Source organism: Lentinus tigrinus, assembly GCF_003813185.1.
Source record: "Lentinus tigrinus ALCF2SS1-7 unplaced genomic scaffold L226scaffold_1, whole genome shotgun sequence".
Lineage (NCBI taxonomy): Eukaryota > Fungi > Basidiomycota > Agaricomycetes > Polyporales > Polyporaceae > Lentinus > Lentinus tigrinus.
Genome location: NW_027137910.1, coordinates 157932 through 181431, shown reverse-complemented (window position 1 = coordinate 181431; position 23500 = coordinate 157932). Strand labels below are relative to the sequence as shown.

At 55.4% G+C, this 23500-nt stretch overlaps 5 protein-coding genes across 5 annotated transcripts; 2 read left to right on the top strand and 3 right to left on the bottom strand.

The window, feature by feature from the left end:
* The first annotated feature begins 7 nt into the window (after positions 1 to 7).
* Positions 8 to 10269, top strand: L226DRAFT_548822 (histidine kinase). The gene is made up of 44 exons (XM_067682632.1): positions 8 to 267; positions 346 to 482; positions 905 to 2274; positions 2326 to 2387; positions 2440 to 2747; positions 2799 to 2844; positions 2896 to 2927; positions 2984 to 3203; positions 3262 to 3293; positions 3345 to 3491; positions 3544 to 3844; positions 3908 to 3972; positions 4024 to 4120; positions 4171 to 4271; positions 4327 to 4664; positions 4718 to 4773; positions 4832 to 4851; positions 4906 to 4955; positions 5022 to 5118; positions 5186 to 5299; positions 5354 to 5415; positions 5464 to 5492; positions 5550 to 5607; positions 5664 to 5907; positions 5958 to 6092; positions 6143 to 6191; positions 6249 to 6313; positions 6362 to 6413; positions 6462 to 6562; positions 6616 to 6999; positions 7050 to 7108; positions 7163 to 7509; positions 7566 to 7618; positions 7670 to 7734; positions 7792 to 7829; positions 7883 to 7925; positions 7976 to 8022; positions 8078 to 8156; positions 8211 to 8367; positions 8421 to 8655; positions 8708 to 9395; positions 9448 to 9531; positions 9585 to 9677; positions 9730 to 10269. The coding sequence occupies exons 1-44, from the start codon at positions 181 to 183 to the stop codon at positions 9801 to 9803; spliced, it is 6921 nt and encodes a 2306-aa protein (XP_067542142.1). The 5' UTR covers positions 8 to 180; the 3' UTR covers positions 9804 to 10269.
* Positions 10057 to 12722, bottom strand: L226DRAFT_1750 (MFS general substrate transporter). The gene is made up of 14 exons (XM_067672656.1): positions 12410 to 12722; positions 12332 to 12343; positions 12165 to 12280; positions 12081 to 12099; positions 11830 to 12019; positions 11748 to 11779; positions 11658 to 11694; positions 11195 to 11605; positions 11020 to 11135; positions 10823 to 10966; positions 10682 to 10759; positions 10570 to 10620; positions 10488 to 10510; positions 10057 to 10427 (listed from the first exon to the last, which is right to left on the bottom strand). The coding sequence occupies exons 1-14, from the start codon at positions 12564 to 12566 to the stop codon at positions 10218 to 10220; spliced, it is 1596 nt and encodes a 531-aa protein (XP_067542141.1). The 5' UTR covers positions 12567 to 12722; the 3' UTR covers positions 10057 to 10217.
* A 499-nt stretch (positions 12723 to 13221) lies between these two features.
* L226DRAFT_527841 (Pkinase-domain-containing protein) lies at positions 13222 to 16025 on the top strand. The gene is made up of 9 exons (XM_067679201.1): positions 13222 to 13574; positions 13718 to 14026; positions 14097 to 14230; positions 14310 to 14369; positions 14421 to 14486; positions 14543 to 14665; positions 14751 to 14881; positions 14937 to 15013; positions 15069 to 16025. The coding sequence occupies exons 1-9, from the start codon at positions 13464 to 13466 to the stop codon at positions 15744 to 15746; spliced, it is 1689 nt and encodes a 562-aa protein (XP_067542140.1). The 5' UTR covers positions 13222 to 13463; the 3' UTR covers positions 15747 to 16025.
* Positions 15842 to 17786, bottom strand: L226DRAFT_577252 (SET domain-containing protein; the record flags this gene model as incomplete). Its single annotated transcript, XM_067685524.1, has 9 exons — positions 15842 to 16204; positions 16266 to 16323; positions 16375 to 16396; positions 16449 to 16573; positions 16669 to 16841; positions 16900 to 16953; positions 17015 to 17168; positions 17221 to 17367; positions 17647 to 17786. 9 exons carry the CDS (start codon positions 17784 to 17786, stop codon positions 16013 to 16015), a joined length of 1065 nt encoding a protein of 354 aa, XP_067542139.1. The 3' UTR covers positions 15842 to 16012.
* A 1189-nt stretch (positions 17787 to 18975) lies between these two features.
* On the bottom strand, positions 18976 to 22733 carry L226DRAFT_564252 (ARM repeat-containing protein; the record flags this gene model as incomplete). The annotated part of the gene is made up of 12 exons (XM_067683626.1): positions 18976 to 19515; positions 19580 to 19690; positions 19748 to 19867; positions 19932 to 20102; positions 20167 to 20525; positions 20584 to 20754; positions 20815 to 21055; positions 21117 to 21707; positions 21759 to 21817; positions 21866 to 22460; positions 22531 to 22569; positions 22632 to 22733. The coding sequence occupies 12 exons, from the start codon at positions 22731 to 22733 to the stop codon at positions 18976 to 18978; spliced, it is 3099 nt and encodes a 1032-aa protein (XP_067542138.1).
* Positions 22734 to 23500: the final 767 nt, after the last annotated feature.

Genomic DNA, 23500 nt, shown 5'->3' with positions numbered 1-23500 from the left:
CAGGCCTTCCATCCTCGGTAACCCAACCCAAGGCAGAAATCCTCCTCCTCGCCTTCCCTATTCCCGCTCATCTTTCTCTCGCCCGCCCTCGGCGACGACCACGTCCTCTTTTTCCCCTCTCTTCTCCCTCTGACTGTATCGCGCGCTCCGAAGTCCTCGTCCGGAGCCTCCTGCGCTACCATGCGCCGCAAGTACGCGCAACCCGCCCTCCCCACGCTCTACTTCAAGGATGGCATCCTGTCGGTGCCAGGCTATACATTCGAGAAGGTACGTGTTTCTATGCCTTTGCCAGTGCGCTCCGGAGGGTTCTGATCATGTCTCTTGTCGCACTCCGTCGATGTCCAGGCGGTACCGTGGGAGGACACAGGCAGCATGACACTCCTAGCGGAAGGGACTAATCTGCAGGACGGAACGAGCGTATTGGCTAAGATCGTGCCCGCACATTCCAATGCGTCGATGCTGCTCGAGCGCGAGGCCCACATGTGAGTGTTTTTGCTTGTCCGGTCGCGCGGGACTGCATGGGGTGTGGGGCCGTGGGCAGCAGACATTGCTGGGTGATGGATGGCCTGGGCTCGCCGCGACCTCTGTCGTTGTGCATGGCAGCACCTTGTCGTGTTAGAATCCGCAAGATTTCTTCACGATAGCCTGCATACACGTCGTTTCCCAATGCCAGTGCCTCCCAGCCCGCAGCGTTCAGTATGGCATATCATGACCACCGGCCAGATATCGTGTCCAGCTCTCGAGGACGTAGTGAAGTGTCAGCGTCCTTGTGGTTGAATGGCCATGCTTCCCGGCTGGGATTGACGTCTGTACTCGTGCGGCTCGGGATGGAGCATTCGGACTTTGCATCCTGATACGCGCGTCATTCGATACCACACTCTGCTAACATGTTATCCCCTCACAGACTGGAGAGAATGGCGACGTCCCCAGAGTCATCCAGTACGATATTGCGTATGATCGACTTCTTTACAATACCGAAGTCCAATGGCGACTGTGTCGTCCTCCTTCTCTTCCATCCCGGGCTCAACATCCTCGGCCGCTACTTCCCGCCTGCCAAAGTAAACAGTCTTCTCGCTGGCGACATCTCTCGCGCCCGACCTGCATCTACTCACCGCGATGTTTTCATGTCTGGCGTCGAAGAGCCATATATGATGGAGGAGATGGAGGCTATTGAGATCATGGACCTTGCAACGTTCCTCGAATTCGCCATACAGGCCACTCATTGCCTGGAGATGATGCACCGCACGGGGCTTATCCATCGAGAGGTGCGCGCGAACGCGTTCCATCTCAATCATCACAGCGGTCTCGTGCGACTGGTCCACTTCGGCAACCGAGCAGTTTCTTTGGAACAGTTCGGTGTTCCTTCGGAATTTGTGCTCAAGGCAGACGCGTTTGAAGAAGGGCAGAAGCTCAAGGTGAAGGAGGCGCTGTGCTACTTTGCGCCGGAGCAGACTGGGAGCATGGAGAACCTTGCTGAGGACCATCGGACGGACTTGTACTCTCTGGGGATCATGTTCTGGACGCTGCTGGTAGGTCGGGGGACCATGCCGTTCGAGGGCGGTCCCTTGGAGCTCTTGCACGCTGTCGTGCAGAAACGGCCAATGCCCGTGCATGAAGTCCGGCGTGATATTCCTCAGGTCCTCGCGATGGTGATCGAGAAATTGCTCAACAAGTCCCCCGACATGCGCTATCAGAGCGCCTATGGACTCAAGCAAGACTTGCTTGAATGCCAGCGGCGACTACTCGCTGCAGTGGCTCTCTCTTCTGACGAGCCCACCGAGCTCATCCCCTACTTCGACATCGCCCAGGAAGATCGATGTATGGAGTTCACTATCCCGAGTCCTCTCTTTGGTCGCGACAAGGAACTCGAGACACTGCGCAACATCATCCGACACACGTCGACGAGCTACTCACGGCAGATAGCGACGTCGCGGGGGTCCTTCATTGTCAGCTCAAACGGTTCGGGCGGCACCAGTACAGTTGGCACGGGCGACGATCCCAGCGACTCGATGTCCTCGAAGAGCGAAACTTCTGGGCAGATGCCAATGTCGCCGGACTCTCCTAGCTCGAAGGTGTCTTCCATGGATACCACCACGATGGGCTCAGGTCCTGCAACAGTGACGTCAGGGTCTACGGTTCCGACGAGTGACGGTCTCCGCAGAGTGGCTCTAGCGCCGTCACATAGTCGCGCAAGGACCCATGCTGCGATCATACTCGGTCCACCCGGTGCTGGCAAGAGCTCGCTAATTCTGGCACAGCAAGCGAAGTGGAGATGTGCGTACACTTATAATGTAACAGTGGAGGTACACTCACCCGTTGCAACAGCGCACGGCTTGTGGGGACAGGCCAAATTCTCAGAAGTCGAGCCTGGTCCATTCGCGACCCTTGTGAGTTCAACCTGGTGTATTCAAAAACGTTACACTTACACTGTCTCTATAGCTCGCATGCTTGTCCCATGTCCTGCGACAACTAATTGTCTTCCATTCTGATCTCCATCGTTTCGTTACGGACTTAAAGCAACGACTAGGACCTCAGCTGCAGAATGTGCCGCTTTTGTACGAGGGCGCTCCAGAACTCAGGACCATCTTCTCCCTCTTCGATATCTCTATCGAAGCTCCTCAGGAATCATTGGAGACAAACGAGTTGCCCGCACGATTCCAGTCGCTCGTGGAGAACGTTTTTGCTGTCCTGGCGCAGACCCGGCTGTTCGCCCTGTTCCTGGACGATTTACACGAAGCGCCCGACTCGTCAGTACTGCGCTTGTCGTCTCTCCGCAGCTTCTGACGATCTCTTCACAGTTCTCTCGAATTGATCAATGCCCTCGTGAATTCACGGACACGATTGGTGCGCAGTTAGTCTCATAAGATGTGATTATTGGCTCTCACATTTTCACAGCTCATCTTCGGTACCGTTCGGTCAGATAGACCGTGAGTGAATACGCCATGTAGCGATGCGTGCGATCCCCTAACATTGTTCTTTTCAGTGAGAGGCTGGACAAAATCCGCCAGACGTTTTCTTCGAAGTCCACTACATGGCTCACTCTTGAACCGCTCAGCTACCCTTCGGTTTCGACGCTTGTTGCACGGACCTTGCATCGCCCCAAAGAGGACATCGCACATCTAGCCCGCATTATCCATGGCTCCTCGGAGGGTAACCCGTTTTCAGCTAGGAGTATCCTCACAACGCTTCATCGGCAGCGACATGTCAGTCCCTTCCCCATGTCTTATATAATTCCTGTTGATCTATCGTGTCGGTCTACAGATCTGGTACGATTGGGACAAGAACAACTGGCAGTGAGTATCATCGGCGTCTACTCGAGTTACCGATGTGAACCAGAACTCCAGGTTTGACATCCTTGCAATCGAGAAGGCCCTTTTTGATAAGAAGTTTACCGCGGCCCCTGGCGACCTCAACTTTCTCGTTAATCACCTGCGCGAGTTGCCCGAGGATGCCCGCAAATTCGTCATATGGGCGTCGTTCTTCGGCCCAACGTACGTGTTAGACAACTGCAATGTGCACCGCTCATATATGATGTCTCCACAGCTTCAAGGTGACCGAAGTCGCACTGCTCATGGACTGGGACGATTCTGGTGGTAGTAGCGACAGCGGGACAGAGGAGGAACAGCGCGACATGTGGAACGTCACGAAGGCGGTCAACGATCTCAAGGATACCGCTTCGTCGACGCGCCGGTCTATCCGCGGACTGCAAAATGCAATCGCCGAGGGTTGGCTCGCCCAGAGGGCCCGCGATATGTGCAGCTTCTCGCATGACAGGTATCGTCAAGCAGCACAAGCTGAGGCCGAGAGTCAGCCGGAGGAGGCTATTGCCAAGATGTCGTTCCGGGTCAGTTTCTTCTTCTGTCCCGTCGAGGATGCTGTGGCTCATAATCGCCCTCTTACTCCTCAGATCATTCTCATGATGCTTCACGAGGCGACGCCCGATATCTATCGTATCGCGGAGCATGCAAAACGGTGAGAATACTTGTTGGTCAGGGTGTCGGGCTGTGTCTAATTGCCGTACAGGTGCCTACCTCTCTTGAGAGAGTACTCGAAGCGGGATGAGCTTCTGGAAATGTCTATCGACGCTGGAGACTCCGCTCGCGCTCGTGGCGCCCACGAGGTACGTGTGCCGCGCGGGATCAGTGAATGAAGCTAAAGCGAGTCTGACAGCTCGCTTTGCAATCCTACATGAATGCTCGGTCGCTGTTGGACGAGAATTCATGGAAGACAGACCCCGTAAGGACGTCTTCATTGTACGTCCGACTGGCAGAGTGCGTACTTCGCTTGTTGTCGAGGTTACACCCGAGGCTGATGACGTCCCTGCAGGCTGTATACGTGGAAATCGGAGTTCGCTCAATCCGACAATCTCTTGCAAGAGTGCCTGATACGATGCGAGCATCCCGAGGAGAAGGCCCGACTACTCCGTCTTCGCTCACGGAACCATTGGATGCGGGGAAACTACACGGCTGCGCTGAACGACAACACGCTCGGATTGCACCTACTTGGTGTCGACGTCAACGCCGCACCGACACGACGGGAGGCGGACATTATGTTCGAGCAGGTGAAGAACGAGATTCTCGCTGTCGGCTTCGACGACATCCTCTCGATACCTCGGGCACGCGATAGTCGAACGGACCTAGCAATTGCATTGCTGAACGATGCAGGTGTGTTGATATGGGCGCCTCTCGGTTCGATCTGATGCTGAGAATTACATGAGGCACGAACGCGTATTGGAGCACGGGCGAGGGCTTCGCCGATATCATTGGACTGACGGTACGCATGTGACCCGTGCAGATCGTATGGAAGGCAGCTAACAGACACCTGTCCACAGACCATACAACTTGCCCTACGGTGCGCGACCCCGTGTTTCATGATCTGCTCAAAGGGCTAAATAACCCTCCACAGTGCTGGGATGTGCCCGGGAACCGCCCTGGGTTTCTTCTGGGCCCTGGGAGGTAAGTCTTGTCACACAAAGTTCTGTCCCTGGGGAACGTCGCTCACGACGGGGCTGGAATAAATAGCTGCTGCCGAACGACGGGAACTGTTCCGCTTCTCTGCAGACCTTGGCAAGCTGGCGCTTCGCATCGCGGACCAGTACGGGACGAGTTTCGAGAAGTGGTTCGTGTCGAGGGCTGCGTCTCAACCAGCTATGTTCCCCTACTCATCGCGATTGTGGTGCTTATAGCCGTGCGCTACTGTTGTTCTCGACCATGGTGTCCGGCTTCGACAACGTGCACATCCGTGCCAATGTTCCACGGCTGGAGGAGGCTATCAAGTACGGACAAAGTGCGGGCGACAGGTGGGTATGGTTTATTCTTGACAGTATATGACGTCTCATGTGTTGCCTTGTAAGGATATACACGAGCTTCTCCACCGCCCACCTGATTGTCACCAGGCTCTACATTGGCGACCATCGTAAGACGACTGCTCTCTTTCGCTTGGGTAATGCTGATTTCTATGTAGTGAGCGAGCTTGTCGTTGCGGCCGAGGAGGTATGTCGTACACATTTATCACTGTTATGCAGATACATGACTGATGTTGCACTGCAGGCTGTCTCCGATATTACGCTATGGGCGCCCAGCGGTGACATCTCTATTCTAGCGCAAGGTGTGTTGCATCTGACATGGTACATTGAACGCTATTCATGGTTCGTGATGATGCAGGGACTCTGAACTGCATAAGGGCCCTTGGAGGATATACTCTCGCCCAGTCCGCCGAGACGGCGTTCGACACGGAGACGTTCAAGGAGTCAGAGTACCTCAAACAACTGGAGTCGCTCAGCCATATCAAAGCTGCCATGAATTGGTACAACGCGTTCAAGGTCGTCGGACTATTCTGCCTTGGCTTCGTGGACGAAGCGGCGGCGCTCGGTTTCTACGTCTACGAGACTCGGGATAGCAACCCTAAGTGAGCACCAGCCGCATCTTTGTTGGAGAATGGTGCTCATATAGGTGCAGCCACCGACATACGCGCTACGCGCTATTCTTCCACAGCCTAGCCCTGATTCAGTGTGTCCGGAAAGGCGGCCTGTCTCAGGAAGATCGCGTCAAGTACTTCAAGCAGATTGAGACGAACCAGTCATACATCCGGAAGTGCGTGGTGTTACTTCCGTTTTGTATTCTCCTCTGACCATCTGTATCAGGTGGTTATCTCCGAGCCCCGTCAACACGAGCACGTGGGTGGCACTCATCGTAGGTTCACATATTCGTGGGTAGCCCAATGGTCAACTAAGTTTTTCCTTTTCCCAGGACGCCGAGATGGCGTCGTTGACCAGCAACCCGGATGCCTTCAAGTTGTATGATGTCGCTGTCAAGTAGGTAGTCAGATTCCGCTGTCGAACGACTTTCTGACAAACGCGTAGGCTGGCTGTCAACAATGACTGGTTGCTTGAGGGTGGATGGGGTCTTTACTTGGTGCGTGTTCTTGCCTCTTTGATTGAGCGCTGACTCACGCTCGAACAGCAAGGATGCCATTTCGTCAGGTGTGGCGTTGAAGGCCTTGGAAGTGAGCTACAACGGCGTGGTATCTCGCGGCAGGCTCAGTGGGGCGCTCGCGGTCTTGTGTGAGCCCCGTTTTTCTTCTCTCATTAGTCTGCTCTCTGACAACGTGGTGCAGGACCTACCTTTCCTCTCTCTTGGAGACGCGCTCTCAGCCACTTCCCCTCAAGCGGCATATCTTCTCCGCTGATGTTGCCGTGCAAACGGACAGTGTTGTCATCGCGTCGCAACCCGCGTTACAAGGTCCCTATGAGCGGACAAGTCTAGACACAAGTGAAGAGGAGCAGATTTCCACTCTCACTGCCGCCGACCTTGCGTCAATCTTGAAGTGGAGCAAGGAGATCTCTGGTGACATCAACCTGTCCATGGCCTTGCAACGGTTGACAGAGATAGCGACGGAGATCTCGGTCAGTCAGAATACTTGCGTCGTCATCGCGCGCGAGGCTGGGGACTACACAGTAGCGACAAGTATGAGCCCTCCTGAAGCTTGCCAGGTCCACGAGTACGTCGCCCGTTCTTCATGTTTGTGTCGCTACTAAGCAAGTATGCCAGGAATCCTTTGCCCATACGCTCTATATCTGACCCTCTACGCCGGACGATCATTCAACATGGTATGTCTCTCTGTTGTGATACCCTTTCCACATAGACTCATCGACGTTATACAGCTCTGAACACGAAGGAACGAGTATATTACGAAGACATCGCTTCTGAGCCTCGTTTCGCTTCTGAAGCCCAGCAGAGCCCTCATCGTTCCGTGATCTGCATCCCTATATTCAGCAACCGAGGGCAAACGTTCGGGGCAGTCTACTTGGCGTCAAAATATGCCTTTTCCCCGAACATCGTGACCATGCTGACGCTCCTATGCCAACAAGCAAGCATCGGAATATCCAACGCGCTGCTGTTCCGGTCGGTCCAGGCCGGGACCAAGGAGAACTTGAAAATGATCTCCGCTCAGCGCGATGCATTGGAGGCTGCTAGGAAGAGCCGCGAGGACGCTCTCAAGGCTACGAAGGTATGCGTTGCCCGTATGCCATCCCGCGAAGCTTGGTCTCACCTCGTGGTGCACAGATCAAGAGTAACTTCTTGGCTTCCATGAGTCATGAGTTGCGCACGCCGTTCAGGTACGAACACAAAGGAACGCTTCATGTATACATTGACTAATGCATCACCAGTTCGTTCTACGGACTGTTGGACCTCCTGAGCGGAACTGAGCTCAACGCCGGTCAACGAGAGATTGGTGAGACCTTCACGAAGGTCCATTGATACTGTGCTCACCACGTGTCTTTCTCTCCAGTACAAACCGCGAAGCAGTCCTGCGAACTCTTGCTGAAGGTACGTGTCATCTCCTATGATCGATGTTTGTCAACTAACGCATGTACACTCAGATCATCGACTCAATCTTGGACTACAGCAAACTTGAGGCGGATGGTGAGCAACTAGCACGTTAGCAAAGCACTGATTATGATGAACTTGCATAGCCGTCAAACTCGAGTACTCTGGTTTCTCCGTGGAGAACCTCCTTGCGGTATGTTGCTATCAATGGTGGGATAGTTCTGTTGGCTAATATCTAGCCTTCTCAGGACTGCATGGAGCTCTTGCTTCCAATGGCAGCCAAGAAGCTCGATCTGTCGTTCAACATCGAGCCCAGTGTACCTCCTTGTGAGTGAGCTCACCACTATGATGATCTAAACGCTCATAGCCTTTTGTGTCTAGGGGTCAAGGCAGATTACGCCCGTATTCGTCAAGTGTTGATGAACTTGATCGGGAATGCTGTCAAGTTCACCGCGAACGGCTCAGTCCGGGTGACCTGCGCCGTAGATTGGACCGCCCCCAAGTCTGTCACAGACGTATCGTTGAAGTTCTCAATACAGTACGCAGCATGCCCTATGTGGTGTTAAAGGCGACTTCTGACACAAGTCTCAGGGATACTGGCATCGGGCTGAGCGCAAGCGATGTTGATCAACTATTCGTCCCCTTCCAGCAGGCCGACAATTCATCCACTCGGCGCTTCGGTGGAACGGGCTTAGGTCTGTCCATCTCTAGGCAGCTAGTCAAGTTGATGGGTGGTGTCATTGGGGTGCAGTCGGAGCTTGGTGTCGGGTCCACTTTCTGGTTTACGATCCCGGTCAAGATATTTGAGTCTGAAGAGTCGCAACAGGTGCGTGTGGGTTGACTAACCAGGTCGAGCACCGTATTAATAACCTCCACAGGTGCAGGCAGAGGTCGAGAAGCTGAAGTCACACCTCATGCTGCCGCGACCGCTACGGCTGCTTGTCAGCTCCGGATCGCCAACGACTCTGGCAATGATCAGTACGATGCTGAGCGGCTTCAACGTCATCCCCGTGTCGTCAATCAACGAAGCCGAGGACCTTTTGCGCAACGCGGACTTTGTCTCCCAGCCATTGGACTTCGTTCTGCTCGATGATCAGTCAGAAACCCGTGCCGATGACTTCGCGCGTGGTCTCAGGTCACTACCGTACCAGTCGGTGAAGGACACTAAAGTTATTCATCTCTTCACGCCGACGACCGACAACCTTGCTGGCGCGCCTATGTTGAGGAACGACATGGAGACATTGCCAGGGATCGTTCGTATGACGAAACCGCCTCGACAGCTCAAGTTGCTACAGATGCTCGCAAGCCTGAAAAACATACTGGATCATTTCCCGACGAAGCCGATGGTCAACGCGTCTGAGCTGCGCGAGGAGGAGGCGCTCGCGCAGCGTACGCTGTTCGGGAATGTCCTAGTTGCGGAAGACAATCCTGTTGCACAGAAGCTTCTAGTGAAGCAACTCGAGCGGTACGACCTAAACGTGATCGCGACATCCAATGGCGAAGAAGCGATCACGGAATGGGAGAGGCACGAGCCAGGATACTTCAGCGTCGCAATGTTCGATCATCGTGCGTATGGAACCATTGATATCTCGTTGCTTCTACTGACGATGAACCCAAGACATGCCCATATGCGATGGTGTCGAAGCATGCAAACGATTACGAATACTTGAAGGGAAACGGAAGGTGCCCATATTGCTACCCAGTAAGTTCTTTCTGCAGGCTTCCCTGACGCCATGGCTGACCATACGCGCGTAGTTGTTGCCCTCAGTGCCGACTGTCAAGAGTCGACAAAGCAGTTATGTCTTAGTGCGGGCATGAACGGCTTTCTGAGCAAACCCCTGAAGAAGAGTAAGTCACATACTGCTCATCTCTTTCACGCCGCGCTGATCTGTTCGACCAGACGATCTGCTATCACTGCTCGGGATGTTTGGACCTCCCATTCAACGCGCAGATCCGCCTTCTACGCCACCATAGCACATAGGTTGATACGTACAGGCTCATTTGTTATTTGTCGCATTGCTTTTCGTTCTTGCCTGCCTTTCTTCATTCTGTACTCTACACCGTAATCTACTACAGTATCCATATGTACCCATCATACCTCGCATCACGATTTACGTACATGTACCTGTTGTCCCCGATACCGCACCAGTAGTCGTTTATACACATGTAGCCCATGTTCTCCCCCTTACGGACTCTACCTGTGTTAGTCACGTAATGACGAGCGAAGGAATATACACGCCTCTCCATACATCTTCTTGGTGTCGAGATATTAGTTTGTTTCGTTTTGTTTGCATAGTCATAATTGGAGTGGGGATGGACTGTATGTACTACTGTACTACATGCTCTGGCTGCTAGATACCACTCACTCAATGCCGTCGTACCTCTCGTTTACACAGCTGCGGCTGTGGCTGCCTCATCGTTTCGATTATGTTCCTGGTTGCGTTCATCCACGTACGCACCACCACGTACTCGAGAGACCGCCCGCTTCAGGAGCGGCCGTTCACCGAAGAAGCATATTACGATGGTAATGCCGAAGAGCACCATACCGAGGTCGAAGAGGGAGAGTGCCATCCATCCACGCTTGACGTGGTCGTATAACTAGAGAAGGGCGTTAGCAAGAATCCGGCTCCGAGGCCCGCGGAAGGAATGTGCACATACTTGTCCGCCGACAACTGGTCCGACTGGCGGGTAAACGTCCATTAAGTCGCTTGGTATGGGCTGACGTTAAACTTGTACTTACCTGCAGAACCGATCCCGTAAGCGACGTTGAATGCGCCGTACGTATGTCCATCTGTCATAAAGCGTCCCGTAAGTCCCTCCTGAGCTCCCGAGACCAAGCAACGAATACGCACAGCCGACACCGTCTAGGCTTCGCGTAACGGCCGCGAGCTCGGCGGTGACCGGAGAAATCAAGGCCGATGAGAAGAAATCTGAAGTGAGAACGGAATTGATTCAGCGTCGAACGGCACGGAATCGTATGCGGACGGGCTTACTGAGGATGGCAAACATCACGAGGAAGTAGGCGAGAGGACCCTTGATGAAGATGAGGACGTAGAACGGAACCGTACAGATGGCGCAGACGAGCGTGCTCGTTACCGTCCCTCCTCGGTCGGCGTACCATCCGCTAAGCGGAGAAGCTATTATAAAGATCAGCGATGACTAAATCGAGGAGGAGGACCCGCATTCTTACAGATGAAGGATGGTATGACCGCGGCGAGGTACACGAGCCCGACTTTGGAGACGTCCAGACCGTACGTGGACTGGAGGTAGAGAGGCAATGCCGGCTCTTGGCTGGTAATGATAACGCTGCATATGATTCACTGTCAGCCTGCATTGCGGGACCCCGACGAGCCTTGGTGACCAACCCGTAGATGAAGGTCAAGTAGACAGGGGCCATCGCTCTCGGCGACTTCAAAAGAGTCAGCAGCAAGCCCACGATTGACAATGATTGCTGGGCCTCGTTCGTAGCAGGCTCCCGAGCCGGCGCCGTGACCGCTGTATTCTCTTCGTCCGTTGGTCGCGTCGTCGTGTTGACCGGCTGTTCATCACGCTTCTCCGTATCCGTGGCAGTGGCGCCGTAGGCCCGGTCCCGAGAAGCACCGTGACTTTGCACGAGGCCAGTGAGCGATGCGTCCCAGCGAATGGCATCCTTGCGCTCGATGATGAGCAGACGGCAGATGAACTCGAGCGCTGTGGTGATGACTCCGAAGATGAAGGGTCCGCGGAAGCCGAAACGATCGTCGAGAGCTCCAGCGACGGGCGGTCCTACGAGGAAGCTGTATTGTTGCTCAGTAAATGAATCTCCGACGATGGAAATGGGCTACGTACCCAAGAGTCATTCCCATCATGACCAGTCCAAGTTGCTCTGAAACGGATATGAGTACTTATGCGAGTTACCCCTATTCTCTAGTTACTCACTGCCCACAATCGTTTCTGGGACGGTATCGCACCTACAAGACGTCAGCAAGGAGCCGCGGAGATCAACTTGAAGGGAGCTTACACCAAGGCCAGTCCGACAACCCAGATGACGGATGCACTAATTCCTTGGCAGATACGGGCAATAACCATGACCGCGAACGTAGGAGCTTCCATAAGCATGATTTGGGACCCTATCAGAGCAAATTGACCGCAAAGTAATGGTATCTTCCGGTTCCTGTATTTCTCAGAGACGTAAGCTATAGGCGGGGTTGCTACATATGGCGGGTAGCATGAGCAATGTGGTCATGCAAGTACTTGAGATACTGGACTCACATACGACAAGAGCTGCAGACTGGTTTACATATGATCAGTCAATTGGGGACAAGATGCGCTTTGTCTGACGAGGGAAGGACCCACATAAGCAAACAGCAGCCATCCGACCAAGCCGGAGACTCCTTCATATCCCAAGCTCTGGAGTCGGAAGGGGATAATAGGGACAATCATGGAGTAGACGAGAATATCGGTCGTGACTCCTGCAACAAAATCAGTTCTATGCTTCGCTGGATCTTCATGAAGTTTGTTACCTAGGCCGACAGCTAAGTATTCGCAGATGACGGAAAGGGTCAGCGACGTGCAAATGGACGACGGTACAGGATGGTAACCTAGCGTGATGAACCATATGGAGCTCCTCCATACCAGACCCCATGGCGGACGAGATCCCTTTTTCTTCTCGCGTATCTCCTCTTCCTGTCGAGCGGGAGGGTATGTCGCCGGAGACCTGGATCCTTGGCGAGAAAGCCCTGCGGCTTCGGCCATCATCAGTCACCGGTCACTAGCGGGTTTTGGTGATTGTGAACGGTGTCTCCACGGCTGAGTGAGGTAAGGACAACCTAGGTACTGAGGACGTGGGCGACCAAGCGGCTTGCTACACGCATGTGTCCCTCTGGCAAGTACAATGCTGACAAAATCAATGAAGGTGGCTGTGTAACGTTGCCAGGAGATCCTCGAGTCCGGCTTGCAAGCCCTGAAACAAAAGTTCGCTGCGCAAGTAGAAATATTGTATTTCCTCCAGTATGACTAGCGCATGAAGGCACGGTTGACTCTCGGTTTTCCGACCTGACACCTGACAGAATGATCAATAAGGCCTTCCGCGAACACTCCGAGTCTGTACTCTTGCATCACTGGATCAGCTTGCCTGCTGCGCTCCAACGACTCTTCAGCGCATTGAGTTTACGAGTGGTTCATTGTCCACCGTCCCGATGTTTAACGATTAAGTTCTAGCTTGCTGTGCATCTTTATGACACTACTATGCACACCGGGCCGGTCAAGGTCTGGTCCGCCAAGTGGCGATGCACGTCATACTGCACGCAGGGTGCCGGGGGTCCCTGTCCCTGAAGGACCCGGAGGACTGCATCCATGTATAGCCGGTGGAGACTGCGTATATGCTACATCATGGACGCATTCGCCGGAAGTACTTGCTCTCAACGCTCTCCCTCATATTCCTGGCCGTCTTGTTCGTCGCTTCTCACGACGCACGCACCCCCAACATCGGCGACGGCGACCTCCGGATAACACAACACACCGCCTAGGCCGCTATCCGCACCGGAAGTACTTAAAGTTAACGGTACAGCCCTCTGCATCACCACACGCCAAGCTACTCTCCTCCTCCCAACCTTTTCCCCTCTCGTGCCAAGCTTGCGGAACTATATTCCAGCCATGCCCATCTCTCTCAGTGAATCGCTGCTTCCCCAGCCGCCTTCCTTCCAGAAGAAGAAGGCGTACGAGATACACAAGGTTCTTGGCGAAGGCACTTTCGGCAAGGTGATGGTACGTACCGCTCATCTCCTCTATCCGCGCTGTGCAGCTCTGACTGCCTCCCTTTCCTCTTATCTGTGTACCTTTGATTGACTCCGCGACCCTGGCACACCGGCGCGCTTCTCATTTTGGGAACCCTTCTCCTGAATACACAGCGAGCGACATGGCACGTCCCACCAGGCCAGAAGAACGTTGCCATCCGCGGCGCAGCAGCCAGCCCTGACGCAGGTATTCCTCCGAACAAGCCCCCCGCACCCACGCGCAGTAGCTCCAGCTCGAGCCTTAGCCCCTCGCACCTCTCGGCCTTCACCAAGTCCTCGAAGCACAGCAGCAGCTCCGAGAGCGGCGAAGAACTCACCGTAGAGGTCGCCCTAAAGGTCATCCCCAAGAAAAAGGTGAAGGGAAACGAGAGCAGCGTCTGGGGCGAGATGGAGGTTCTGCGCGGACTTGACCATCCCAATATTGTGAGTGCCCCCTCTTGGCTCGCGACCATTACGTCATTGTGAAGGTTTCCACTCATTTCCCCACCTCAAGGTCAAGTTCTACGAGTGGTTTGAGTCGCGGTCGAAGTACTACCTCGCATTCGAGCTCGCGCAAGGAGGAGAATTGTTCGAGCGCATCACGAAGAAGGGGAAGTTCACAGAATCGGATGCTGTGCAGGTACTCCAGTACGTCTATCTTCGCATATTCCCATACATCTGTGCGGTGTCATCCGGTATGAGTCTGATTAGATCGTACTATTGATAGGTCGACTCTATCTGGCGTCAAGTACCTCCACGATCACGACATCGTCCACCGAGACTTGAAGTAGGTCGCAAATACACGCGCTATGCAGTTCCCCATATTGATTTTGTACAGACCAGAGAACATTCTATACCGGACACCCGATGAACACTCGGATATTGTCATCGCGGACTTCGGAATGTAAGCATCGCCCCGTTTGTCCTTTGCACTTCTGTGTTTAACGAGGTCTTGTGCAGCGCGAAGCACCTGCACTCGGCTGATGAGCAGCTCTACTCCTTGGCTGGTAGCTTTGGCTATGTCGCTCCAGAGGTTCTCAACAAGAAGGGCCATGGAAAGGCTGTAGACATATGGTCAATAGGGTGAGTAGCCGTGCCTCGCTACAGACGTCATCCGTCGTAAAGCCGCTGTCAATGTCGCGGTGCTGACTTGAGTGGCGATGCGCAGGATTATCACCTATGTCATGCTCTGCGGTTACTCGCCGTTCCGCTCGGATGACATGAAGGAGCTCATCCGTGAGACGACTGCGGCGAAGATCGAATTCCATGAGCGATACTGGAGCAATGTCTCTGCGGAAGGTTTGCGTTCAACCAACGTCGCGATGATACCCCACGCCAACCAGTCGATTCACAGCTAAGGATTTCGTCAAGACATTGCTCAACCCCGACCCTGCGAAGCGGCCATCAGCTGAGGACGCCCTCAAGCACGAGGTGCGTCTGCACCTTCATCTCGCTATCTTACCCATTCAAACCTTACTTCCGTCAGTGGCTCACATCCCACAACCCGTCGAACGAGCACGACCTCACCGGCCTGCGGGAACACTTCGACCCTCGCGCGCGCTGGCGCACCGCCATCGCTGGTGCCCGCGCGCTCCACCGCTTCAATTCGAACTCCTCTCGCACCAGCGCAAGCAGTGGCGGCTGGCGGACCCGGACTGGGACATACATCGATTCCGATGATGACGAGGATGCTGAGGATCACGCACAGCCCGCGCCTGCGGATGGTGCCTCGGGTTCAGCGCACTCGTCGCGGTCGGACCCCGGGGAGAACGAGTACGTCAAGGTCACCGCACCGGACGAGGATGAGATGAAGAAGGCCGGTGCGGAGAAGAAGACGGAGGTTGTCGAGGAGCCTGCGGCCGGTACGCAGGGACGCCCGAGCGACGCGCATGAGCTTAAGCACGAGTCGCAAACTCACCAGCCGTTGCACGAGAAGGTCCCGACGCCGCTGCATGAGGGTGATGACCCCTCTCCGCCGCAGGCGCAGGAGGGCGCGGGGCCGTCGGCGGAGCCTGAGCCGCACCCTGAGGCTCAGGATGGGCGCGAGACTCCCGAGCTGTCGATGCCCGGATCATTTGACGTGCCCCAGCATGAGCAGCATCACCACCACCATTGGGAGGGTGGCTTCATGAGTCTGTTCAGGAAGATGCACATCAAGCAATAACGCTGCAGATAGACTGTCGAGCTGTTGTGAATGCCCTGATATGTGTACGTCGGACTTTCTCGTGTACCTCTGTGTAGGAGAATGCCGTGTCGTTACTCGTAGGCTTGTGTTGTGGTGTGTTCATATCTTGGATAGCGCATGAGCGCGGTACACGATAGAGATTTAATACTCCCTGTCGCAGTAACAGTAGTATGTCGCCTGTATCATATTCATCTTTGGATACCCTTCCTCCAGTACAGACATGTGTTGTCGCCCGACTCGCAGGATCAGACTCTGACCCATCCTCTGCAGTTTGCACTACCGCACATGCAGTGCCTTGCGCCTTCGGGAGTCCTCTGTCGATGTTTGCCCTTGGATCGCCGGGCTTCTTCTGCAGCCTTCGGGTCGTAGTCGATCGTGAGTTCTGTCCGCGGCGGGATGTTCTTCATGGCTACGAATGCGAGGTAGGGCTGGTTGAGCTGGTGTTGACGGGAGGGTCAAGACGAATCACGCGTGAACATTCATGAGCATGGACGTTACCTCCGGTATCGTGTCCCAAACCACAGGATAGACACGCAGGTTAGGCTCGCAAGAGTGGCTGCGTAACCGCGTCAGTGTGGACGATTTCCATTTATCACGACCGACGTACTTGACGAAACGAGTCCAGTTACCTGCGCGTGAGTTCAAGTCAGCTGGGCATGGACATGAGCAGCGAACCCTTACCGTGGGCGTATCCATCGACTGAATACTTGTCGGCTTCATCATCGTCATCTGCGCCTTCGCGGACGTCCAGGTCGAATATATAGGACTTGCGTTCGCCCTCGTACGTGTCTGCCTCTTCACGACGTCTGCGAAGGTGCATAAGGGGTCTGAGTACCGCAGGAACCAAGTCATCCACTCACATCAACAGACTGGAAGAGTGTCAGTGGAGTAGCAAACATACGTTATAGCGGGGGGGAATACTGACCCTGTGTATATACCCAAGACCTTGCCTGGGGGCAGAGCAACGGTCGCGCGTGCACCCCAGCCGCAGTTTCGAGTTCTGAATACTTCGATGGCCACGTCGCGCGGACGTTGTGCGACTCGGTTCGGGCACGTCTCGTCACACGAGCAACTCTGAAGATAGATAGCGGTTCAGCAGTGTTGATTGTCCGGGAGATCGCATAGAATTTACGTCGTTGCATTCGATCGCTTCCATTCCAGGCAGGAGTGCGAAGTTAAATAGGCCCTAGAGTCGTAAGAAGGGACTCAGTGAATCTTCACCGTGAAGCACATCCAAAGCAGTATACCCTCTGCGTGTAAGCGAAAATCCGCTCGCCAGATGAGTTCACGAGTTCAGATGGCCCTTGACACCCGCATTCTGCAGCGTCGTCACAGCGGTCGTCGCATTCGCAGCTCACAAGACAATCAGCAACCTCCACATTCGATGGCACATCTGGAGCTCTTGCAGCATAGTTAGTCCTCACATAACCCGTTGACGTTAATCATGACTTACCGAACGTAGCCCCGCTCGAGATACTTGAAGTTCTCCACAAGCGATGGGACTTCCTCATAGTTCACCTCATTCACAAACGTTACCGACTTCGCTCCCTGCAAAGCGCGCGCCCACTTGAACTCGAGGGATTTGCGACGCTTGAACTGTCTCCGCTGACCGCTCCGAGCAGCCCGGGATGCCGATCCTCCTGCCGGCTCCTCCTCAGAGTCCGGCGCCGCAGAGGAAACGGCTCTGCGCACACCTGCCCGTCTTGGGAGAGGCTTGACAGGCCGGCGCCCTTGCACAGGCGACGGAGAGCGAGAAGATGAGGAGGCAGAGGACGATGCCGGAGTCCGAGTCCTAGGGCCTGATTCCGCGTTCGACCTCTGGGATGCCTTCCGCTGTGCAAGAAGAGCACGGGCGTCGACGACGTGTTGCGGGAGAGACGGCGATGCTCGACCAGGAACCTTCTTGCGCATGCCATCAAAGTCGATGGGCTGCCTCGGGTCCATCCCGTTCGGCAGGTACAGCTTCTTGAGCTCTTCGTACCCGCGCGCCAGCTCGATCGTCCTGTCTTCGTGCAGCATGTGGTGAGGCGCGACGCCAACTTCAATCTCGGGGCTCCTCTGTGCCTTCGCCATGCGCTTGGCACGTTGCTGCTTGTCCCACCTCTCGAAGAAATGTTGGAGTCCTTCGGTTCCGGGCTTTTCCCAGGTGGTGTTCGAACCATCCTGACGGCGCCAGTTGTCGCCCCACTTTACCTGCGAGTAGACTATCAGGGATTGTGTCGCAGTCTTCCAATAGGTCCAGTCACCTCGTATCTGAAGGCTGTTGTCAGTGCGGTTGGATCATAATACTAGTGGCATAAACGACGTACCTATGCTGACCGAAGCCATCGACGCTCTCTCCGACAACGCCGGATACAGTCCATTCCTGCTCATCGGCGTCGCTGCCGTAGTCTTCCACAGGTGACGGCGACGGCGAGTACGCGCGAACAGTCCTCATGCTCGTCGTGGTTAAAAATATAAGGCAGGCAACACTACGAGAGAGCCAATATATTGCTGCGGCAGCGATGTGTAACCTCACGTGGTCGTGGTACACCTCTCTTCACACACCGTCACACATAGGCCACAAGGGCGAAGGGGGGTATCCTGGACCTAATCAAACGACTCGTAGATTGCAGAATAAGTACAGGATGACAAACAAATAATGCGCTCAATATACTATAACAAATTACGGGGCCTAGGAATGGAGGGAGCAGGACGGATTGCAAAGGTTGGTACGCTGTACAAGTGTGAAGAGTACGCAGTACAATGTAACAAAATGGAACAGTATAGGTTTGCGCGAGCAGCAGGCGATATAAAAGGCGAGTAGTAGAGATGGACTGTCGATGTGTGGGGTTTGGGGATGTATGGGCATTGTGTATATGGTGCAACGGAGCGGGAGTCAGAAAGCGAGAAGAGCGAGTTATATATGACGAACACCTGTGGATGCGGGGATGGCAAAATACAATTGCGCGATGCTGGTAATATATTCGAGAGCCCGGAATGCATGGTGCCGACGAGCAGCGGTGAGATGAAGGAGCCCGGGAGGATAGTAAACAGGGTTCATAGCGAGCCGACATAGGTATAATCCCGCATGCGTCGGGATGGCACGCGGGAGCAATTACGGGGACGATACGGGGGGAGCAAAGGAGCGACTTGAGATATGCATACGTTCTTGGCTTGAAGGGACCGCTAGCGCAAGTCCGGAGGGGCCAACTAGGACCTGACCAGCTTACATGCCGTAGCCGAAGGAACGCTGGTAGGGATCCGCCGCAACGCCGACAGGGAACGAGTTGACGCTGCCGTACGACGACACGCCAGAGAACCCACCCGCACCAGCATGCGAGTGCGGCGGGGTGAGACCGGGGCTGTGGTTGTTCGAACCCTGCATCACGTAGCTGTCAATCGAGTGCGACTGGAGCCCGTGCAGCTGGGGCGCGTGCAAGCCAGGGCCGCCTTGAAGCGCATACAGCCCGTTCTGGGCCGTGTATGCGTCCGCCAATGCGCCTGCCTGGAGGTGGGACATATGCCGGCCCCCGGCGGGGCCGTGGCCCATGCCCATGCCCTGATTGCCGAGGGCCATGTTGACGAGCGCTGCCTGCTGGTTGTGATGGTAGCCTGCGCCTCCGCCGCCGTACGCGTCGTTGTGCTCGCGCTGGAGCTTGTTCTGGATCCTCTTGCCGTACGGGGTGTTACGGATGAGGGGCAGAACAGGGCGGATGCCCTCGACGAGCAGAGCGCGCTGGCTGGGCTCAGCATAATCCAGCGCGGTCTGTGATACTCACGCTCAGCAAACCCTGCACGTTGACTCAGCGTGATGATGGGCGGACACGCACCTGCACACAGTAATTGCCATAGGAATCTCTCAACAGTTTCTCCAGGCGGGTTCGGTTGAGAAGCTCGCTGATCAGCATCTTGCGCGTGTTGTGCTCGGCGACTCGGATGCACTGCGGGAAAATATTGATAAGCAGCCACCCTGGCATCTAACGTGGGCATGTACGCACCTTCTCAATCACGTTCGAGCTGAACTTCTGTACTGACAAGGCGCAGACGTTTCCGCTGAACTGCCGGATGACCGCGTCGCTGAAACGGTTGTCGTTCAGGTCCAGAATGTATTGCACCACCTATATCCGGCATCAGGATCAGAACGTCCGCTATAACATGCGCTGCGCGTGAAAGCGGACTTACATAGTTGCCATAAGGATCCTGCACGAGCGTGAGCGCGTTGTACGTGATCTCGTTCACGAGCTGGACGCGCTGGTGCTCCGATGCATGGTCGATGCAACGCTGCAACACGCAGCAACCGTGGCGGTGAGTGGCGACCTCAACGCAGTTCGCCGCAACGGCATTGTAGATGAACTGCATGTCCCACATGAGGTTAGCTCGCTCACATGCCAACTTAGCCTACTCAGCCAAGCTTTACCTGGTTGTCCTCGGGCGCCAGCTTGTTCAGGCACTTCTGGATCACGTGGTTGCCGTTCAGATCCTTGATGAGCACGACGACGTGCAAGCTCAAGGCAAGGATGATCGAGTGGATCTGCATGTTGCAGCTGAAGTCAGCCTGACGGGTCTCCACCGTAAGTGGTATAAGAGAGTCGACTGGTCTGACACTTGCCTGCCTGCGGGTAGACAAGAAGTCAATCATCTTCTGGACTGCGCGGGTGCCGTGCATGTTCAGGGAGATGTTGACGAGCTCCTGCGCAACAGACTCGCAGATGACGTTCCTCTGCTCATCCGTCGAATACTCAAGGAGCTTCTGGCACAGGTAGTTCCCGAAAGGATCTAGAAGGCAGGAAAAGAGTGAGTCTAGTGAGAGAAACGGGCGGCGATTACCACATACCCGTCATGAGGTCCGCGAAATGACCGAACGTCTCGCGGAAGATCATGTCACGATGCTCCGGAACACCTTCCTCCAGCTTCTTCTGCAGGTAGCGGCATCCATGCTGGTCCTTGCAGAGCTGCGGAATCTCGCCCACAAGGTCTTCCAGGCGCGTACCCGCAAACCGGTTGACTACGGAAAAGTGTCAGCGCGACGCCCACTGATGGAAGAAGCTGTCAAGAAACGACGTACACTCACGGTCAATGTCACCGCGCTTGTGCTTAGGCCCGTGCAGACCGTTCATCTTGCCATCCGCACCGTTGGGACGGCTGTTCATGTTGAAGCCGTACTTGGCGCCGTTGTGGTGATAGAGTGCAGTCGATCCAGTGGCACCGACACCAGCTCCGCGACCAGCGGCCTCAAACCCGTACGAGTTGAAACGCCCATTGTCCATGCCACCAGACAGGCCGTAGACGCCATCTCCACCATATTGCTGTGATTGCTATGAGCATCATGATCCGAAACAGCACTAATCAGCGATCTCTGGTGCTCACCTCGTCGATCCCGTTCTGGATGGAGTTGAAGCTCAACGGGCTGCCATCAAACTGACCCGAAGGCATACGGGATAGCGAAGGGTTGAGTTCGCTATCCTCGCTCAGCTGGCGCGAGAGCTGCGCACTGAGGATGCCGTTGATGTTGTGCGGGTCGCCAGATAGAGGAGTACCAGGAGCTTTCGCGAGAGACCCCGCGGAGCCAGGCATGCCGGGCAGGGGCGTGGCGGGGACAGAGCGGGCAGAAGTGATGGAAGACAACGTATCACCTAAGCTGAGCGGTGATCCGCGACGCGACGACAGACCCTGGGCAAGGCCTTGCGACACCTGTTGAAGAAGTGGCGTCGTACTGCCCGACACCGTACCGTTGCCCTTGGGACCAGCGAGGTCGTTCAAGCTGGGCGAAAGGGTCATGGTCGGGTTCGTAACGTTGCGGCGGTCGCTACGGCTGAGGGTCTCAGGCATGCGTCCGCTGCCGTTGAATTGTGGCCACTCGGAGGGCTTCTGGAAGTTTTCCGACGGGCGTCCAAGGTAGGATGCGCGAGGAGGCGTTTGGGAAAGCGGCGCGAGATCCAGCGCAGCAGCAGATGACCGCTTTACGCGTAGGTAAGGGATGGGAAGGAACGGAAGAAAGTTGCCACGCACCTTGGCAAATCCGTTGGTAAACTTATCCTCGTCGGAGGTAGGGAGATGACGCATGGCATCTGAAACAAATGAGAAGAAGATCAAGAACAGAAGGGTCGAATACGCACTGTGCATCTCCTGATCCAGCTGCTCGTCCAACATCATGCCGGCGTTGTATACGCTTGCGTGGTCGTTGGTGAAGCGGCCGCTGTTCGAGCGGAGGATGGACTGGGGGATACCGCCAGAAGGCGTCGAAATCCGGTCGGCCCGCTCACCCGCGAGGGAAAGACCCTGCAGATGACCTGCGAGCTCCTCGTCGTGCTCGCTTGCGGAGGTGCGACGGCTGGCCGGCATGCTCTTCGCGCCGCCAGGGCGGGCGAAGGACTGGTTGCCAGAAGGCAGCTCCGGGGAGTGGTTGACGGAGGGGGCGTAGGTGACAGACTTGCGCTTGTCCGCCTTGCCGACCGCCTGGGACAACATGTCGGCGTCTACCACATGGCGGGCGAGACTGGAGGAGTAGGTCGGCGAGTGGTCGTCGCTCAACACCGCGTTGACACGCGGGGGAGTCGTAGGCGCCGAGACAGCGAGGTGCTGGGAGGCCTCCAGGGGGATGCTGAGCAGCTCTCGAGCCTGCTGCTGCTCCAGGGCGCGCATCTGGTCTTCGAACATCTTGCGCTGCAAGGCGCGTTGACGCTCGTGTTCCATGCGCTTGATGGCGCGTTGCTGTTTGCCGATGGGTAACAGGTCAGCTTACGCAGAACTGAAGTGGGTGTCGACGGAGGAATGGACGCACAGCAGTCACGTCGGACATATTACCACCGAGTCTCGCAGCCTGAAGAGCAAGGGACGCGATGTTGAGAGGTGGAAGAAAAGGAAGAAGGAAGAGACACGTACCGAATCCGCGAGGTCCAAGAAAGCGGGAGGGCTCTGGATCCTCTCGACGTTGGACTGACGAGCGTCGGTGGGGGAAGTAGAGGCATCCAAAGTAGTACTCATAGTGAATGAAAGACGGGGAATACTTTTGCTCCAAGGTGGTCGAGAGAGAACAGATTGAGCAGAACGGGTAGAGTAGCGAGTGAGATAAGCCTAATTGCACAAGGGTAATCCTGGGGAGGGCGACGCCAGCAATGGAGGTGCTGAGTGTCGGGAGGTGGGGGGTGGATGATGGGACGCACCTGCCAGCTGATTTTTAGCCCGTCTATAACGACTATGTTGGTACAATGTATCGGAAGTACTGCTGGCAGGCGGGGTGAGGAGGAGAACGCGCAGGAGGACAGGGAGGGCGTACGCTGGGGCCTTTTGATAGCAAGCGGATGGCGAGAGCGGTGACAAGGACTATTAGCGGTGTACAGGAGCGTCCTTACTGGGGAAGAGCAAGCAACTCTAAATGCACGCTCACCCCCGATTTTAAACCTCCGACTACCAACGCGGCCGAGCCCATATTAGCGCCCCTTGAAACTCTCATCAATCCTTCACTTTTGCCGTCTCCTTTGCCTTTGCCTCGCCAATCCGCCTTGTTTCCTCCGCCTTTCACAGCCGTCTTCTCCTCGCCCTGCTCTCCCGCGGGGATTGGCACCACCGCCCCAGCCCGACGCGGCACTCCCCGGTTCTCGCACAGGCGTCTATCCTGCTCCCCGAAAAAGGAGATTCCCGATCTTCAGGTTGGCGCCCGTCGTCCCGTTTACACATAATCGGCTCTGGCCTCTTTTCTCCGTCTTCGCGCGCCTTCCCTGCGCTCTGTTCTTCCGTCTGCGCTCACAGGG

Excerpts from the sequence above, each read along its gene's own strand:
- L226DRAFT_548822 (XM_067682632.1), top strand. The coding sequence starts at position 181 with ATGCGCCGCAAGTACGCGCAACCCGCCCTCCCCACGCTCTACTTCAAG. Across the intron at positions 483-904 it reads CTCGAGCGCGAGGCCCACAT|ACTGGAGAGAATGGCGACGT; the intron begins GTGAGTGTTTTT and ends ATCCCCTCACAG. Across the intron at positions 7,830-7,882 it reads CCTGCGAACTCTTGCTGAAG|ATCATCGACTCAATCTTGGA; the intron begins GTACGTGTCATC and ends ATGTACACTCAG.
- L226DRAFT_1750 (XM_067672656.1), bottom strand. The coding sequence starts at position 12,566 with ATGATGGCCGAAGCCGCAGGGCTTTCTCGCCAAGGATCCAGGTCTCCG. Across the intron at positions 11,695-11,747 it reads CCCAGAAACGATTGTGGGCA|AGCAACTTGGACTGGTCATG; the intron begins GTGAGTAACTAG and ends TATCCGTTTCAG. Across the intron at positions 10,967-11,019 it reads GGTCATACCATCCTTCATCT|CTTCTCCGCTTAGCGGATGG; the intron begins GTAAGAATGCGG and ends TCTTTATAATAG.
- L226DRAFT_527841 (XM_067679201.1), top strand. The coding sequence starts at position 13,464 with ATGCCCATCTCTCTCAGTGAATCGCTGCTTCCCCAGCCGCCTTCCTTC. Across the intron at positions 13,575-13,717 it reads GCACTTTCGGCAAGGTGATG|CGAGCGACATGGCACGTCCC; the intron begins GTACGTACCGCT and ends CTGAATACACAG. Across the intron at positions 14,370-14,420 it reads ATCGTCCACCGAGACTTGAA|ACCAGAGAACATTCTATACC; the intron begins GTAGGTCGCAAA and ends GATTTTGTACAG.